At 39.0% G+C, this 16,757-nt stretch overlaps 1 protein-coding gene across 6 annotated transcripts in view; it reads left to right on the top strand.

Moving 5' to 3' along the window:
• trak1a (trafficking protein, kinesin binding 1a) overlaps positions 1–11,735 on the top strand; it is a 37,631-nt gene extending 25,896 nt beyond the window's left edge. For 5 of the 6 annotated variants that reach the window (XM_024267343.2, XM_024267344.2, XM_036215760.1 and 2 more), the window contains 14 exons: positions 972–1,048; positions 1,991–2,107; positions 2,455–2,555; positions 2,711–2,819; positions 2,965–3,043; positions 3,153–3,283; positions 3,361–3,435; positions 3,508–3,645; positions 3,741–3,817; positions 3,929–4,153; positions 4,312–4,640; positions 6,010–6,453; positions 7,301–7,403; positions 8,935–11,735. In XM_024267343.2, coding sequence (XP_024123111.1) covers positions 972–1,048; positions 1,991–2,107; positions 2,455–2,555; positions 2,711–2,819; positions 2,965–3,043; positions 3,153–3,283; positions 3,361–3,435; positions 3,508–3,645; positions 3,741–3,817; positions 3,929–4,153; positions 4,312–4,640; positions 6,010–6,453; positions 7,301–7,403; positions 8,935–9,841 — 2,912 coding nt within the window. In that variant the 3' untranslated portion in view covers positions 9,842–11,735. Of the gene's footprint in view, positions 1–971; positions 1,049–1,990; positions 2,108–2,454; positions 2,556–2,710; positions 2,820–2,964; positions 3,044–3,152; positions 3,284–3,360; positions 3,436–3,507; positions 3,646–3,740; positions 3,818–3,928; positions 4,154–4,311; positions 4,641–6,009; positions 6,454–7,300; positions 7,404–7,593; positions 7,679–8,934 lie in introns of all 6 variants that reach the window. The other variant, XM_036215761.1, reaches the window with a different exon arrangement.
• Positions 11,736–16,757: the final 5,022 nt, after the last annotated feature.

Here is a 16,757-nt window from a genome sequence, read left to right as displayed (position 1 = left end):
CTAAAGCACGAGATTTTATTTTGTGAAAGGAAGCGGTTCACTAAAACTGTTTCATTTATAAACTTTCTAAGAAACCAAAAACAGACTTGTCCAGAATAGACATATGTTTTTTTTAATTGAATGTTTGAAATATTTAAAAATATTTATAGTTGTTGTGTTCCTGGTGATCTACATATAGATAATCAGGCCATAATAATTTAAAGACTTGTGGGTTGTGTGTAATATTTCTTGTGTTGCTCTGTGATGAGGTGAGCTTGACCAAAAGAAAGGATTACATTATTATTTTTTATCAGTAGCGATGGGTGCAGTTCAGCACAGATATGTGGTGAGTATTGAACAGAGTTGCATAAAGAGCTGTTCGTAATGCTGCTGACTCAGTGTTGTGTACTTCACACCCATTTTTGTCTGAGCGGGAAGATGATGACAACTTGTTTCCTAATCAACTACAACATCAAGAGCTTCATTAACCTGAAATCATCCAAGTATCACTCGTTTGATTCTCCACAGCAACCATTAGATTACTAGTGAGAATAGAATGTAAAACATTCTGTTCTAACATTCAGCATGTTATTGTGAACAGCAGGTTTATTGTTAATCTTTTGAAATATGTAAAATAATATCTTGAAATTGGTTTCTGTTTTATGTCCATAACTGTTCCATATATAAAGGTGGTTAACTTTGTCAACAAAACTTTCAAATAATATTAAGAAGTCAAATTCCAATAATGTTTTTTAGCAAATCAAACCTGCATTCTTGCTTCATCAAAGTTGCTAAAATATTGATAATTATTTATTGTTTGTTGGAGCTTTAACCTTTTGACATTTAGGTTTGAACTGATCATAAATTTAATTCATTTTAAGAGGTATTTTTAAATTTATTAAGATCTTTTCTTCCATATTTAACATTCTGTATGTGTATTTTATCAGTTAATACCTTAAGTGAGTATATCGTTTGTTTGTGTTTGCTTGCAGTGTTGTGTGCGGACCGAGTGGGCCAGATGACAAAGACGTACAGTGACATTGATGCTGTCACTCGACTGCTGGAAGAGGTACGAATGCAAAGAGAAAAGTGTAACCCTCTAATAAGGACTTCTAAAGCACTTTGTAGGTTTATGAGGCTTGCAGAGTTCAAAGGAGGTTTGATAGGACATCATAAAACCCGTTTTTCAGCAGCTGATATTCAAATGTTCCTTGTTGTTCAGCTGCTCTGTGACGGCTAAATGCAAAGCTAGCGGCGCGGGAGTGTCAAACAGAGCCGAGTTACTGTCAAATGAACCGTGATCTTCAGCTATTTTCAAAACACAGCCGTCAGAGATGGCTTTACAGTCAACAGACGTCTGTCGTTGCTGAATAGTTTTTTTTTCTGCAGCTAGCAGGGCTGAGTTGCATAATATGTAAATGTCTCAAACTACCTATTCTTTCTGTTAAACTAAGGCCCCACCCACAGCACATCAGCTGGGCTGTGCCAGAGTCTGTCTGGCCTCTCGTTTGGTAGTTGGCTCACATAGCAGAGGCGTACCACAAAAAAAGATATTTTTATGGGGCCAGAATCTGCAAGTCACCAGTCTCTATGGTGGTGCTAAGATGGCTCAATACAACCGGTCCCTAAACCTTTATACTAAAAATGGTCTTTGACCCTTTATTATTATTTATTTATTTATTTAAAAGGGACAGGACAAAAAAACATTGTTACAATTTCTAATGTAACCGATGCCATGTCCACAAGCCATCTAGCTAACAGCTAATTTGCAGACTCCACTTTTAGTAGAAACTTAATGGACAACATTGGGGTTAAATAAATGTGTCTTCTGTACTTTTAATCAAACCGTATTTGTCTACAATTGGATATTTCTATGCTACAAGACTATTTTCATGTTGTCTTATTAGTCTGGGTTTTCTTTTTTTATAAAACATATTTAGCTAAAAATAACTGCAGCTGCTGCATTATCTTAAATTTGAAATCTATATCAAGCTGAGCATTTTCCTTGCAGAAAGAGCGGGACTTGGAGTTAGCAGCTCGTATCGGACAGTCCCTGTTAAAGAAGAACAAAGGGCTCAGTGAAAGGAACGAACTGCTGGAGGAGCAAGTAGAGCAAATACGAGAGGAGGTTTGTACCCAAAATGACTCTTTCACTGTCGACTCAAAGTAGATAGGGTTTGGGACAAAAATATATATGTCTTTAGTTTTTACCTCTTTATTTTACTGATACTATTTTACAAATACTAAGAAAAGACAAAAAGCAAATAAAAAATGTTGTGTAAACTCAATGTTATGGAAATATTAAGCATCATCTGAAGTAACTGACAGTGAATGTCAGTGATTCTGCACTAACAACAAGTGTACCGACAAGAGCATACTTTAGGAGATGCCTATTAAGCTGAAGTAATTGCAAAATATGATGATGGCATTTTATTAAAGGTAAAAATAGTCATAGAGTCTTAAAATACCTCCCAGGTATCTCAGCTGCGTCATGACCTCTCCATGAAAGATGAGCTGCTGCAGTTTTACACCAACGCTGCAGAGGAAAGTGAGGGGGAGTCCAACACCTCCACGCCGTAAGTCCGCCGTTACTCACTGCCTTCCCACAATCCCCGGCAGCAGACTGTTTCTCAATCAAAGAGCAGACTGCATCAGAATTCAAATCAATTAATCCTTAAAGGCTGCCAATATTTATATTTATAAAGCCGGACTCATATGTGTGTGTTTGCAGTGTGTGTCCAAGTGAACCGTATGTGTCCGCTCCAGCCGTTTTCCCTCTGGACTCCTTACAGAAGAAACTCAAAGATTTAGAGGACGAAAACAAATCTCTCCGATCAGCGGTACAAATGCATAATATATATGCTCCAAAAAAAATAAAAAGTCTTAGATATTTACTTTAAATATGTGATGAATTCTTGTCACATTACACCTAAGATTTCCTGTTTTTATCCCTAAAGTAAAACAGTAATTTGCTGTTTTTTTCAGGCAACTCACCTGGAGACTGAAACCATCTGCTATGAGGAGAAGGAGCAGCAACTTGTCAATGATTGTGTCAAAGAGCTACGTGAGTGTTTGTTTTGAAAAGCCATACCATTATTTTTTGTTGATGTTTGCTGCTCATTCGGTCTTGAAGCACTATTTTAGAACTGTTTTACCTTTGGTGTAATCATCAGGAGGTGCCAACCTGCAGATTTCTTCTCTGGCTGAAGAGCTGGCGAGAAAGTCGGATGATGCCTCACGGCAGCAAGAGGAAATCACACATCTGCTCTCTCAGATAGTAGACCTGCAGAAGAAGGCTAAGCTTGTACGATTATCTTAAGTTACTTCTTTAAGGATGAATTAGTTAGTTATTTTTTTAAGAGTCCTGTTTTGTGTTTACAGTATGCTGTGGAGAATGAGGAGCTCACACAGCACTTGGGTGCTGCCAAAGACGCTCAGAGACAGCTCACTGCTGAGGTACAGGACACAACTTTTTAATTCGGTTTCTGTAAAATTCTGTAAAAATTAAAACTCTTTGTCTTTGTGTAGCTAAGTGAGTTGCAGGACAAGTATGCAGAGTGCATGGAGATGCTCCATGAAGCTCAGGAGGAGCTTAAGAACCTGAGGAATAAAAGTTTACCCCTCAGCAATCCCAGGCGTTTCCATTCTCTGGGCTTGTTCCCAATGGTCAGTAAAAGAGCTTTTAGTCCCATGCATTTATTTACCTTAAAACTCAAAGGCTGTACCATAAAGTTATTAAATGTATTTATATTTCTTTTCAGGACTCTCTGGCAGCAGAAATAGAAGGAACCATGAGGAAAGAGCTGCAGATGGACGATCCGGATGTAGAAGAGCAGAGGTAATTTCAGTTACAAGTTAACACGGGTGACTAGGAGTGGCAACTATTAATCATTGTTGCTTCAAACTGTTTCAACCCTCCATCTTTATTTTCACTCTCATCTCACTCCAGACTGCATCCGAAGCGAGTGTTCCAGACGGTGAAGAACCTCAACCTGATGCGTCAGCAGCGATCCTCTGCAGCTCCTTCACCTCTCAACATCCCAGGCTCCAATCAGACCTCCTGCTTCACCTCGGGCCGCTCCAGCAGGGTGGGCACACCTTTCTCCACCTCCATGTTTGGGAGTGAGACAGGCAGCGGGATCATCCTGGACAACAGGACAAGCAGTCCTGATGGGTATGTGCCATTCTCACTGTTTATATTTCATTTTATACACCTTTTATTGTTTGGTTAGAAGTGTAAGGCCCTTTTTTTCTCAAATTTCTGAACACTTGTTTCTAATTTAAATCCTGACCCAGTATTTTATTTTTAACCTACTACGTCGGCCTTTTCAGGTCGGAGGACTCCAACAAGCGTCCCCCCGGTACTCCCGGAACCCCAGGCGGCAGAGACTTGGAGGCTGCTCTTCGGCGCCTGTCCCTCCGTCGGGACAACTACCTCTCAGAAAAACGCTTCTTTGAGGAGGAGAGAGACAGGAAGCTGGCTTATCTGGCAAAAGAGGAGGAAAAGGAAAGCGGGGAGGGAAGTGGAGGCCCGGGGACCCCGACAGAGAGTCTGTTGTCGCTGTGCTCACATCCCTCCATGAGCACCATGTGGTCAGGATTCTCGTTCAGCCCGAGGTCTTACCTCCCAGAGAAGCTGCAGATCGTAAAGCCGCTAGAAGGTGAATATGTGATTCAAAGCCACAAGCTCACTGCTTCTCCCAGTGATGAAAAAGAGAAAGAAAATCACAATTTACACACATTTTTGATGGGTGAAAATGAGATTCTGATCAAAAACCACCAACTAAACCAGAGGCCCAAACAACAACCCAATTGTGAGGTTGTGGATGCATCCCAGAATCACTTTTGTCAGACCCAAACTCCAGCCCTGCAACATCAGACTCAATATTTTGTTTTTTACAACTACAACAACTCCAAGCTACTTCAGAGTACTCCTCTGGGTACTGAGAGGCTACAGAGCAGCCCATCTTTGAGGCTGCCCAGCTCCCAGCCTCCGGCTGCAGCTCCACAGGCTTTAGCTGAAGGTCTGCTGGAGGTTCTGGAGCAGCGGGAGGACGCTCTAAATCTGCAGCACTCCTTTTATTTCAGACATACTCAGCCACGTTGCTGGCTTGAATTATAAAATACTACGTAACCTGTTATCCATCAGTTATGTTTAATAAAATTTACTTTCAAATTAAGAGAATAAAAGAACTAGATTTTTCAAATTTATATTTGATCACAAAACCCAATTAGAACAAAGCTATGATTGTTTTTTTAGAACTTTTTGAACTTTTAGAACTTATTTCTTTTGCCTGTAATTCACATAATTTGATATTTGTCAAACTGATGTTTGTTTTCTGTAAATGTAAAGAACTGAGAGTAACTTTTCTCTCAATGTAGCTTTAGAAACCAAAGTTATTTTAGAGATTTTAAAAGACAAATACCCTTCACGTGCTTGAAAAACTTGTTAAATCCATTTCTTGTGGCACCATCTAGTGTTCATATCAGGTATTACAGCAACTTCTCTTTCTCACATCTTTTCATATTTGTCCACATCCTCCTAAACATTTCTGCTTCATTTATGTTCATAAGTATGATGCTCATAAACTTGTATACATCATTGTATGCAGCCTTTAAACTTAAAAGTAAAGTGATTCTGAATATTTTCAGAAATAGAAGCAAATGATTGTATTGACATCTCATCACTTTTCCTTATTTCAGATTTTTTTTTTATTTCTGTCTTTTTCTGTTTAATATATCTTTAATAAAACTTCATACGTTTCTCACCTTTCCCTTCTCTCATTTTTTCATGTTTGTCTTTAGTTTTTACTTTGAAATATTAAAATTTCTATGGAGGGAAATGGCTGGTTAAAAAAAATACCCTCTTTATTATGTCATTAAGCTCCTTTCTTGGACATAAACATATTTCTGTAATACTATTATTATGAAGAAGCTTTATTTTATTACTGGATTCAGATTCTTTGTGAAGACAGGAGCTGAAACTTGATTCTGACAGCTAAACACGAGGATCTTTTTCCTTCTCTCCAGGTTCTGCCACTCTGCATGCATGGCAGCAGCTGGCTCAGCCTCACATGGGCGCTCTGCTGGACCACCGGCCCGGCGTGGTCACTAAGGGTTTCCGTAGCTTACCCCACGAACAGGAGCAGGAAGACAGCTGGCATTTGGACCAACCAGAGGAGGACGAAGAGCCACATGACACCCGCTCCTACCTGTCAGGGGGAAGCCCCGCCCCCTTCGGTCTGCCTCAGTCTACCTCGACTCCGTCTGTCTGCTGCCACAAATTTGCTGACATTGAAGAAAACACTCAACCAGGGGGACTGGGTGTGATCTTAGAGACAGCTGAAGGAAAGGACGGACATGTCGGAAGCACGCCCCCTCCCCACTCGTCCTCTCCACTCCCTCCTCCCTTCGAGAGCATCAGGGAAAAAGAGTTCCAGGCCCTGCAGCAGAGCCCTGTGGAGCGCATGCCTGGTGAGGGAGCCTTTTAGCTGCAGCCACCCACAGAAATCTGAGTATTTGTATCTGAGAGAAGAAAATCAAGAGGAAGGGTTGGGGGGGGATTAGGGATCGAGGAAGGCTAACCGGACAAAAATTTAATGTGACCTCCATTCCTCCATGTCGACCCGTGAGCACACCCACCCCTCCCAGGAGCAGTCATTGTGCATGCAGTCGACCAGCTCCACCATGACAGAGTACTTTTTATTTATTTTATCTCTTCTGCAAATCATCCTTTCATTTGCTTTCCTGTCTCTGCCAATCACTGTCCCGCCGTTTGCAGCAGCGCTCCTCCCCTTCAAACAAGCTCTCCTCTGGAGCATCGCGCTGTGCTCAAGTGTAGCAGCGTTACAGAAATAACCCGGCCGCATACACCGGCTCACGTACGCACAACCGTTTCATCAGGAGCTGTCAGTGCAGCTGTCCAAGTCACATGAATGCCTGCTTAATATTGGCACCCACTGTGTGCATGTGGTGTGGGGGGTCACCTTTGAACACCCACACTGCTGTGACACAGCCCAAAAAGACAGCACAGCTGTCCTCCTAGCTAAGGCATATGATCCATTACATCAGATTTTTTGCAAAGTGCAAGAACTTCACATTTGAGAGGAAATAGATTCATGTTCAAAGTAATAACTTTACCTGGCTTACAAGACTTGCAGATATCTTTTATGGTGCTTCTGCTTGGGATGTGAATCATGGTGGAGGCTTTATTTTTCCCACTTTAATGTCTGCAGTATTTTGTCTTGAGTTACATATTGATTCAAGCACTGACCTCCTCTTCTTTCTGTTTTCTTGTCCTTCCTTTGACTTTCTCCTCCAGTTTATTTCCCAGGGAAGTGCATGTCCCACACCAGCTCCACCTACACCTTCACCACCTGCAGGATCCTCCACCCCTCTGATCAGCTGACCTCCGTTTCACCAAGGTATCATTCCAATCTGCTGAAGTTTAACTCGCACTTCTATTTTTTATAGAGCTAAATTGTCATTGAGTTGTTCAAAATTACCTGCAGGATCAAAAATTCACCTACACTTAGTCCAGCTGCATATTTTTTCTGTTGAGTTTTTGAGGTTGCTGGTTCATCTTCCGGTTCTGCTCTTTGATTGGCTCTGCAGGTCATTTGAGGAGGAAGACGAACTGGAGTTGTATCATATGGTTGTTATAGCCGCAGTAGAACAGACCCATTAATCACACCTTCAGGTGTGCAGAGGGGTGAGAAAGGGCATGACGAGGCATCTCAGACCAGTTTGGGTTTGTGTCAATCAGATAATACCAGAGTCTAGCCTCTAACCGCTATCACAACCCACTAAGATTGGCTGAGGCCTTTAAGCATGTTTTGGAGTCAAATGCATCTGATAACATCCTTGTTGTTGTACACAACTGTCAGCTTTTAAAGAACTCACAAAGCATGTCATTTATTGTGAAAACTAAGTGATGCCACATATCAAAGTTTTTAATATTAGCCATGGCTGCTAATAACTGCTGTTTGTAATACTAATTCCTCACAGACTCAATTTAGTCTTCACAATGTAGAAAAACCTACACTGATAAAATATGATAGAAGCACTGTAAGTACATCTGTATATAAATCTAATTTAAGGTCTCACTTTCATGAAAATTGTGTTTTTAACATGTTCTTGTGGCATTTTTCTGATGACGGAGTACATATATAAGATTAAAATTGCATTTCTGAGTATTTTTTTATTCAGAAAGTAGTAAATCAGGAGCAGACAAGCAAAATGCTGTTTGAAAAAGAGTGTTTTTGTTAAAATACATCGGGCTCCCTGCTCCTCTTCATGACGCATCCACTTATAGACGATTAGATCTGTGTATGTCCTCATTCGAGCTGCTATCAAGCTCAAAACTTTACATTTGGATAGCTCCAATATTGCTCGTCATTTTTTTTTTTTTGCATTAGTAATGTTGGGTATAAGGGACTGTAAGCTAACGGGATAGTGTGTAAATTGCTCTTAGTTTTGGGTGATGGGAAAGGGGACGGGGTGACTCTTTGTCCAACAGTCTTACCCACAATTGAGAAGTAAATTTCTAATGAAGTACTGCTGTTCTGCTTAAACTTTTCTAATAGAAAAACGAATTTTTGCTGAAAAAAAGGCATTTTTAGAACTAAAGAACCACTGGAAATTATTTTAATTTTGATAAAAAGATGATCAGAGTGAGTCTTTAATGATATAATGCTATAATTTTTAGATACATTAGCAGAGGTGTTCTATTTATCATCGTGAGTCAAAGCCATCGGGCATTTTTTAGTATTTGTGTTGATTCACTGACTGCTCAACTGAGAAATCAGGAAAGTTGTCATCAGTTAATGCCATCATTTTATATCCTAATCTGCAGGAGTGCCTCAATCATTGATGATGTTTGTTTCTGCCTCCTCTTTCTGATCACCATGGCAACCCCATACCTACCTCCTCTCCATCTTTCTTTTCTCTCTCCAGCACTGCTGTATCCACGGGTCAGAACAGTGCCAGCATCGGAACACCAACCCACGCACCGTCTCCCTTATCCTCTACACCCTCCTACACCCCCTGCTGCACCCCACGCCGCCTCTCACTCTCACACACCGAGTCCTCCACTAACCTGAGGGACTCCACCAAGACAACCAGCACCTCCCTGGGCTTGGTGCACCTCCTGCTGGAGCATGGGATTTCTGCCTCGGTGTATAACCCGTGCAGCTGGGACAGAGGACTGGGGGCTCGAGGGGCTTTAATGATGAGAGTGGGGCAGGAACAGAGGTCCATCGCCAGACAGGCAGAGAGTGAAGTCAAACAGTCGCTGAAACGACCAGATCTGCTCCTACTCCAGCCTCACACCCCGCCCACCTCACCTGACTCCGCCTCCTCCACCTCCCCAGCTCCAGCATTTCAGTTCAGCCCTTCCACTGAAGACCCACCATACTACGATGCCTTCCTTGCCTCCAAACCGGCCCGTACCATTCTGAGAGAGGTTCTGGGAGAGATGGAGCGGGATAAACAGATGGAAGACGACAGCCAAGCAGAGATGACCAACCTTGGACTTGTGGACAAACTCAAACAGTTTCGCACGCTTTCTCCCTTCTCTGCGTCCGCCTCATCCGGGACCGCTCTGTTAGCATCCTTTGGCCCCGGCGGGGTGGGGAACGCTGCGTTAGGCGGCGGCCTTCCAGGTTTGAACGCAGGACTGAGGCGGAACAGAAGCTATCCCGCTTTGGTGGGGGCTAGCATGGCGATGAAAGACCCCGGTGGTCCTCCGTGCACAGACATTCTCATACCACATGCACACCACGCAGGCAAAGGCCAAACAACTGACAAGGACGTGCACGCTCCTGAGGAGGTTCCGAAACACTCACACCCGACACACAAATGAAGAAACCGAGACTGATAGATCACAATTTCACATGTTGGAATATTGCACATACGGCAGCGCACATATGGATCCATGCATTTAGCTTTTTCAATCAAACTGGTGACTTTCATCAGACTGAACACCAGAGCAGTGAATAAATCCAGTCCTGACTGAAGCTGTTACTGTTCTTCTCACACCATCAGCCAGACTGACGATCATCAAGTATGTGGCCTTTCTCTGTTTGTTTTTATTATATGATGCATATGCAAAACAACTGGCATATAGTGTCATATTAAAAGCCTGGTTGGTTTGTGATAAAAAGAGAAAAAGTCCCCCAAACCATCAAAAGTTTCCACTCTAGACCTTTTATTTATGGTTTGTGTTGGTCATATTTTAATATGGGGAGACATTTGACTTCAGCACTGTGTTTATTGTTCCTCAATAAGATCAATAATCAGAAATCAACCCAGCATTGTTGTTACTGCGTCTGTAGGAGTTCATAAAAGTGCCATGTTGAGATGATATGTTTTGTTGTGTCACTAGCAGGAATTTATTTATTTATTCAAAAACATTTCATAAAAAAAAAAAAAAATTAAATCACACTCTTATTTTTTTTTAAACCATTGTAGTATTTTAATATTGTATAAATTGATACTTTTTTGGGGCTTAAATGGTATTAATAGCCTTGGAATTGACTCCACCACTCACCCTGCAGTTTCTGCTCTCAAAACTAAACCAGTTTGGGGTTTTTCATTTGCCCCGATGCTGTGACTGAATGTACTTCTGTGCCTAAACGCGCCGCATCTCCTCTCGGATGCAGCGAGTGTTCCATTTGTTGATTATTTTAACTTGCCTTTTATTTTTTTCTGTGTGCAATAGGCCGTGTGTACATTAGACTCCTGATGCAGTTGTTTGCATCCTAACGCGCCCGCACTTTCTCATGAGACGTCTCCATGTGGTTATTGTTTGTGTGCTATGATTTGGGCTTCGGTGGTTCATGATGGTTCAGAGGACAGCAGGTCCAGTCAGATGAACAGAACACTGTGACTGCAGAGCGGCAGGGAACCCAACAGTTTGCTCTCTCGGTTCTGTTCTGCTATTCTCATAAAATCCTTAGTCTTTGTTAAAAAAAAAAAAAATGTTGGAAGTTCAATACAAATGTAGAAGAGTTTGATTTGGACTTCTTACACTGATTTATGATCTATCAATACCAAAGTTACAATGGAAGAATCTTGTCAGTATTTTGTATAATTTATAAACATGAAACATTTCAAGAATGATCTATATTTTCCCTGAAAGACCTCCTGTTAGTGTCATAGAGTTAAAATGACTGATGAATGACTAAAACTTATACACATTCTAGTAAAAAGAGCTCATTTTGATCTATAATGGCTTATTAGCTCGTCTGTAGTCTCAAATCAATTTTTGAGGCAATTAACTCGATATTTTATTTACCTAAAATCTATATTTACCATAATTTGAAGTCTCTAAAATGCTCATATTGCATCGATTCTGCCTAACACCTCATGGCTCAAGCACAGTTTATAGAAGAAAATAAAAATTGCAGTATTGGAAATAAAAACAGTTTGACTGAAGCAACGAGGAGTGAAGATATGTGTGTAAATGTGTGCAGTTTTTTGTTTGTTTATTTGAATGTAATTTATTCTAGTTTCCATGCTGTAATGCCATGTATCTGCACAGTATGCTGGTTTAACTTAAGTTGGTGTTAACCTCCATGAAGGGAACTTTTATTGCATTGTAAATGTATGCAACAGACATGCTAACTTTCTAAAGAGAATCTATTGAAAACAATATTATTGTGTTGTTTGTGTAGGATAATGACGGAATGAAGCTGAACGGAGTCAGAGTTCTATTTTACAGAACTGGCTGCACTATTAATAAAGGGATAAATGCATCAAATGTCTGGATGTCCTTATTCAGTAATACAATATAGAGCTAAAGTCACACTTGAATTCACACTGTGAGGTTCAGTCAGTGTCTGCCCAAAGACACTTCAACACATTGGAACTGAACCTACTACCAATCAGAAGTCAACAAAGCTACTTTCTTTACTTTTTTCATTTTTTAACATTTTTCTAATTTATTTTTTGTAAAATTAATGTATTATTAGTTTTTTCTATGCAGAAATTGAATGAATAAATACATGATTTGTATTTATTTATGGTTAACAAGCTCTTCCAGTGTTGTGCCACAAGGGGGTGCTGTGCACCACAAAACAGATCAAGAGAGATCTCATTTAAAAAAAAAAACAAAAAAAAACAAGTGGACACAGCAACTGTGGTCAGCCTCTGATCGGAAGCTTGCAGGTTCAGTTCCTGCCTTGCCTTTATGACAAAGTGTTCTTGAGCAAGACTGCTGCTGGTGGTTTTAGGTTGGTGTAGGAGGTCCACCATCATTGTGTGAACAGGACTGTAAATGTAAACCACTTTAGGCTTAACCGCAATATAAACCATTTATCATTCATTGATTTCTGCACCAGATGAACCAAGATGAACATCAGGAATCAACATCTCTTCTCTGGTCTTGTGATGCATCAATCTGTTTTTCCAAATTCAGAAAAACTCACAACCAAATTACTTTTAAGATTTTTTTTTTCTCTTCATTGGGTAAAATCTGTAGTTGCAAGGAGTCCTGAAGCCGTACAAATGAAGAAATGAGAACATCCTGCTTTAGTGGGTCAGACAGGATGACATTAGGACAGACAAGAAAAATAAATGAGGAAAAACATTTCCAAGAAACCCACTGATGGGCTTTTTTAGTGCATTTAAGAAATAATGACCATTTTTTGTCCATCTCATAGTAAAGTAATATACTTCAACTAACAGTTTATATAGTTACAGTTAATTCAACCTCCAATGGAAAATATTTTTTTTGTCAAGGACCGTAACCTCTTTACATCTCCAGTTATTCAGTTTTTTCTCCCACAGAGGAAGTGATGGTTTAGCTCAAAGGTGAGCGACACATTTTTGCTCATTTTCCAGCAAAGAGGATTTCTGAAAAATATGCAGACACACACCTGGAGGTCCTCCTCTGTGGTCTGACTCATAGCATCATGACAGTTGGAGAGAGCTGGCAGCTTCAGATGGAAAAAAGATGCACAAAAGTTGAGAAAAAATCACAAGTTGCTCACCTTTAGTGTTAAGCATCTGCTTAATGATAAAATCAGGACACTGTCGTCAGCACAGGAAAAATAAAGCAAAGCGAGATAAAGGGATTGCACAATCAGCTGGTGAACATTCATGTTTCATTTTTATAACAATTTAATTATTCAATATTTCTAAAAGTTTTTAAAAACTTAAGCAGAACCTTGGAAATATGAGCATAAATTATTTTTGAAAGGAGGAATTCATGTCTAATGCAATAAATTAACATGAAAATTATGATAGAGCTTTAAAACACAGTTTGAAAATATAGAACAAGTGAAGATTTTATAACAGAAAACTACACTGATGTGAGCTATTTTAAGGCACAGACGTGTCAAAAGAAATTATCTGGTGCGGTTTCATTTATTACACAAGTAATACTGCTTGAATAGAGAGTATTACTCCACAAAGACATTAAATCCATGTTGTTTCTGTCAGCTGCTGCTAAGAAGTTCTTGAAGAAGCTTTGGGAAATAATCAACAACAACAAGCAGAGAAGAAGGTCGCTCCAGAGATCTGATGTGTGATTAAACCCTCACTGCATGTGTAGGGGAGTCAACGCCCTCACAATGACCCTTAGACTGGGACCAAAACCAGGATGTTTAGGTTTGAATGATTGACCTGCACGCTAGCAGAAATGTCAAAGATGGCTCTGAGAGCCTGAAGTGTTCTTGACTCATCAGCAGATGTTGCCTGACTGATCTGCCTTCAGAAATAATACGACCACTTTAAACTATTTAAAGCAGAGACTTCAAACTCAATCGAACAGGGGGCCCGAATCCAAAACACACCTTAGGTCGCGAGTTGAACACGATGAACACTCATTTAACACACAAAAAAATTAAAAATGTAACTTTTTAACATTAATATGAATACAATCAGGCAGCAATATTATTTCAGAATAAATTAACTTAAACATTTAATAACTTTGACTCTCCGTAAACATATATTTTGTTAAAATTATACAAGTTAGAAATAAACACAAGATAACATCGGGCTATTAATAACAATAAAATAAAATCATCTGGAGGGCCGGATCTGGCCCCCGGGCCTTGACTTTGACACGGTATTTAAAGTATTTTCTGTGTGCATGGTCTGTTTGGAGACATTGTAACATATATATATATATATATATATATATATATCACAATGTTTTCTTAGATAAATTTTATACGACAATATGCTACTTTTGAACAAAAACAGAACATAGAGAAAATGTTTCTTTAATTTTTAATTTATCAACTTTTTAATTTATCAGGTTTTAACCCACAAATGTAATTTGCGTTCAAATCTCATCAACAGTAATATAAGCAGAATTCTACTTTTATGTCTCGAAAGTCGAGGCTCAGCGATGCGTTGTCATGACAATGGGCCGGACCATGGATCATCAAATAATCTGCTTTTTGTGAAAAAGCGATCTAAACCAAAAAAATAACAACATTAAAGTACAACAAACTAATTAAATATTTACTCATTGTGTAAATAACCATGGTATAAGGGGGATAATTCCTGACAAAGTGTTGTAACGCACGCCATGGAAGCCTGAACCGCAGAGGCAAAGCGAAGGACTGCTGCTCTGTGAGGTGTGATTAATTTGTGTTATTAAATATTAACGCGTTCATTCTTTTTGAGTAATCGAGTGCGTTAATGCGTTAACTTTCACAGCCCTCATATTTATATATAAAACTATCATGCCTTTACGTTTTCTTCTATATGTTTTCTGCTCAAATAAAAATAAAAATTGACTCACTTGTTGTTAAAAGCACCATAATTACCCCGTGTTTATTTTTCTGTGATTTTAATTTTTTTTTTTATTGAGTGATATTAACTGTAAAAATACAATGTAAAAAATGAAATGATTTGTTTTTTTCTTAGAAAAAACGAATTATTGCAAAAGGAAAATAAAATGCTTCTTAAAATGTCTTTCTTGCATCTCATATCACTTACTTTATCCTTAATTGTTATGAAAGTTGTTTGCTTTGTTTTGTCGATAGAAATATTGCATTTATTACTAATCTAAAAGCATATTTTTAGACATATGAGATGAACCATTGCATAATGGTTTGTAGCCATATGTCACAATATTTTTTATTTCTTTATTGCTTCCTCTTTGTAATAGATAATCCACAGAAACGATTAATTTAGCCTAATTTTTATGGATATTTTAAATTAGATTTATTCATTTAATGACTTAAAACCACCAAAACAAGATGTTTTCATTGTTCAATTTCTGCATGTTGGTCTAAAAATTGTCTAAAAAAGATGCTGCCAGCAGTGACTGTTTTATTGTGGTATTATGGGCTGTAACATGCACTGTTTAATTTAGCAAATATAAATCATGAATTAATGAGAACCACACACACATAAATAAATGAACTCCAAACATGCTCCATGCAAACGTACAGCCTCTTGTTGACTCTGGACAAACCAAAGTAATAAATCAGAGAATTTATCAATGACAGCTTAACTAATACAGACATTTAATTGATTAACTAAATGGGTTTTACTGCAACACTATTAGACGACTTCTGATCAAACCAGTAAGTGTGAAAAGCACAAATAAAACATGTTTCAAATTAAAATCAAAATAAAGAAAAGTTTAGCTAAAAACTAAACTAAACAAATGTTCTGCTGAAAATTTGAAACAACTTTTTGCAGCTCATAAAGATGTTCTGACTCACCGACCCTTTCAGTCCGGTCTGCTGGTCTGTAAGAACCTTTGCTTTTAAAATCCCTTAACTTATAAAAGCTCTTCTGTAATTGTCGTTGACCTCTCTTCCTTCACCTTTGACCTTTGGTATTTCTTAGGGTCTACTTAAGGCCAGCACTCTTTTTCTTAATGCTTCTAGCCTTTAGATGAATCATTTTTGCCTACAATATCCTATTATCTGAAGATCCATCAGCCTGTTGGTTCAAGCAGATTAAATGGACTCCAGTCATCTTTGCAGGACGTTCAACTCTGGCTGTTAAAGGATTTCTCAGTTTGAGTGTAAACACGATTAAAAACACATAATCTGAACCATAATGCAGTTTTTGCTCTGGCAGATGAAAATCTGGACGTGACTCCCCACTTAGAAGTACATTTTCACCAATTTTAACACACACTTGAATATTTGGACGGTGGCCCTGAAGGGCTGCACTCCTGAAATAACGTACACATCAAGATGATGATACATTTGTATGCAGCATGTTTCTCTACGACATTCTGATTGTTTGGGAGGAGTTTGAGCTGATAACATCCTGTAATCTCTTCAAGCAGCAACATTCTTCACACGCTTGTCAACAAATCACAATAACAATATTGAAATTCATCTCTGGGGCTCTCCAATTGAAGGTGGACGAGGCGTTTCCATCTTTATTTATTACCATGGCAACGTGACGTTTTTACCTTCAGCGTCATCAGCACGAGATTATTAGAATTTCCTCAATTCCAAATTGAATCAAGTCAGATTAAGTGAATTAAAATTCTGTCAGTCTGGAAAGTCTTGACATCAAACCACCTGATGCTATTTGACATATTTGGTAAGGAAAGAGGAGGAAATATTCAAACTTCTTCATTTGCACTTCTAATGAAAACCCAAGCCTGTGTAAATGTATCTTCATTTAGAACATGTTTGAGTTTCTATAGCAAAAGTACCTTTACATGAAAAAAAATGTATTTCTTTTTGCAAGCATTTTTAAAAGGTGATTTAAACCAAGTCTAGTGCTGTGTAATTATTGAAATGTATCTGATCCGAGGTTTAAAACTTTTGGAATCAAGCAAACAAAAACAA

Source organism: Oryzias melastigma, linkage group LG16 (genome assembly GCF_002922805.2).
Source record: "Oryzias melastigma strain HK-1 linkage group LG16, ASM292280v2, whole genome shotgun sequence".
NCBI lineage: Eukaryota > Metazoa > Chordata > Actinopteri > Beloniformes > Adrianichthyidae > Oryzias > Oryzias melastigma.
Note: the sequence above shows the minus strand (reverse complement) of the source record. Positions and strands in the feature narration are given on the sequence as shown.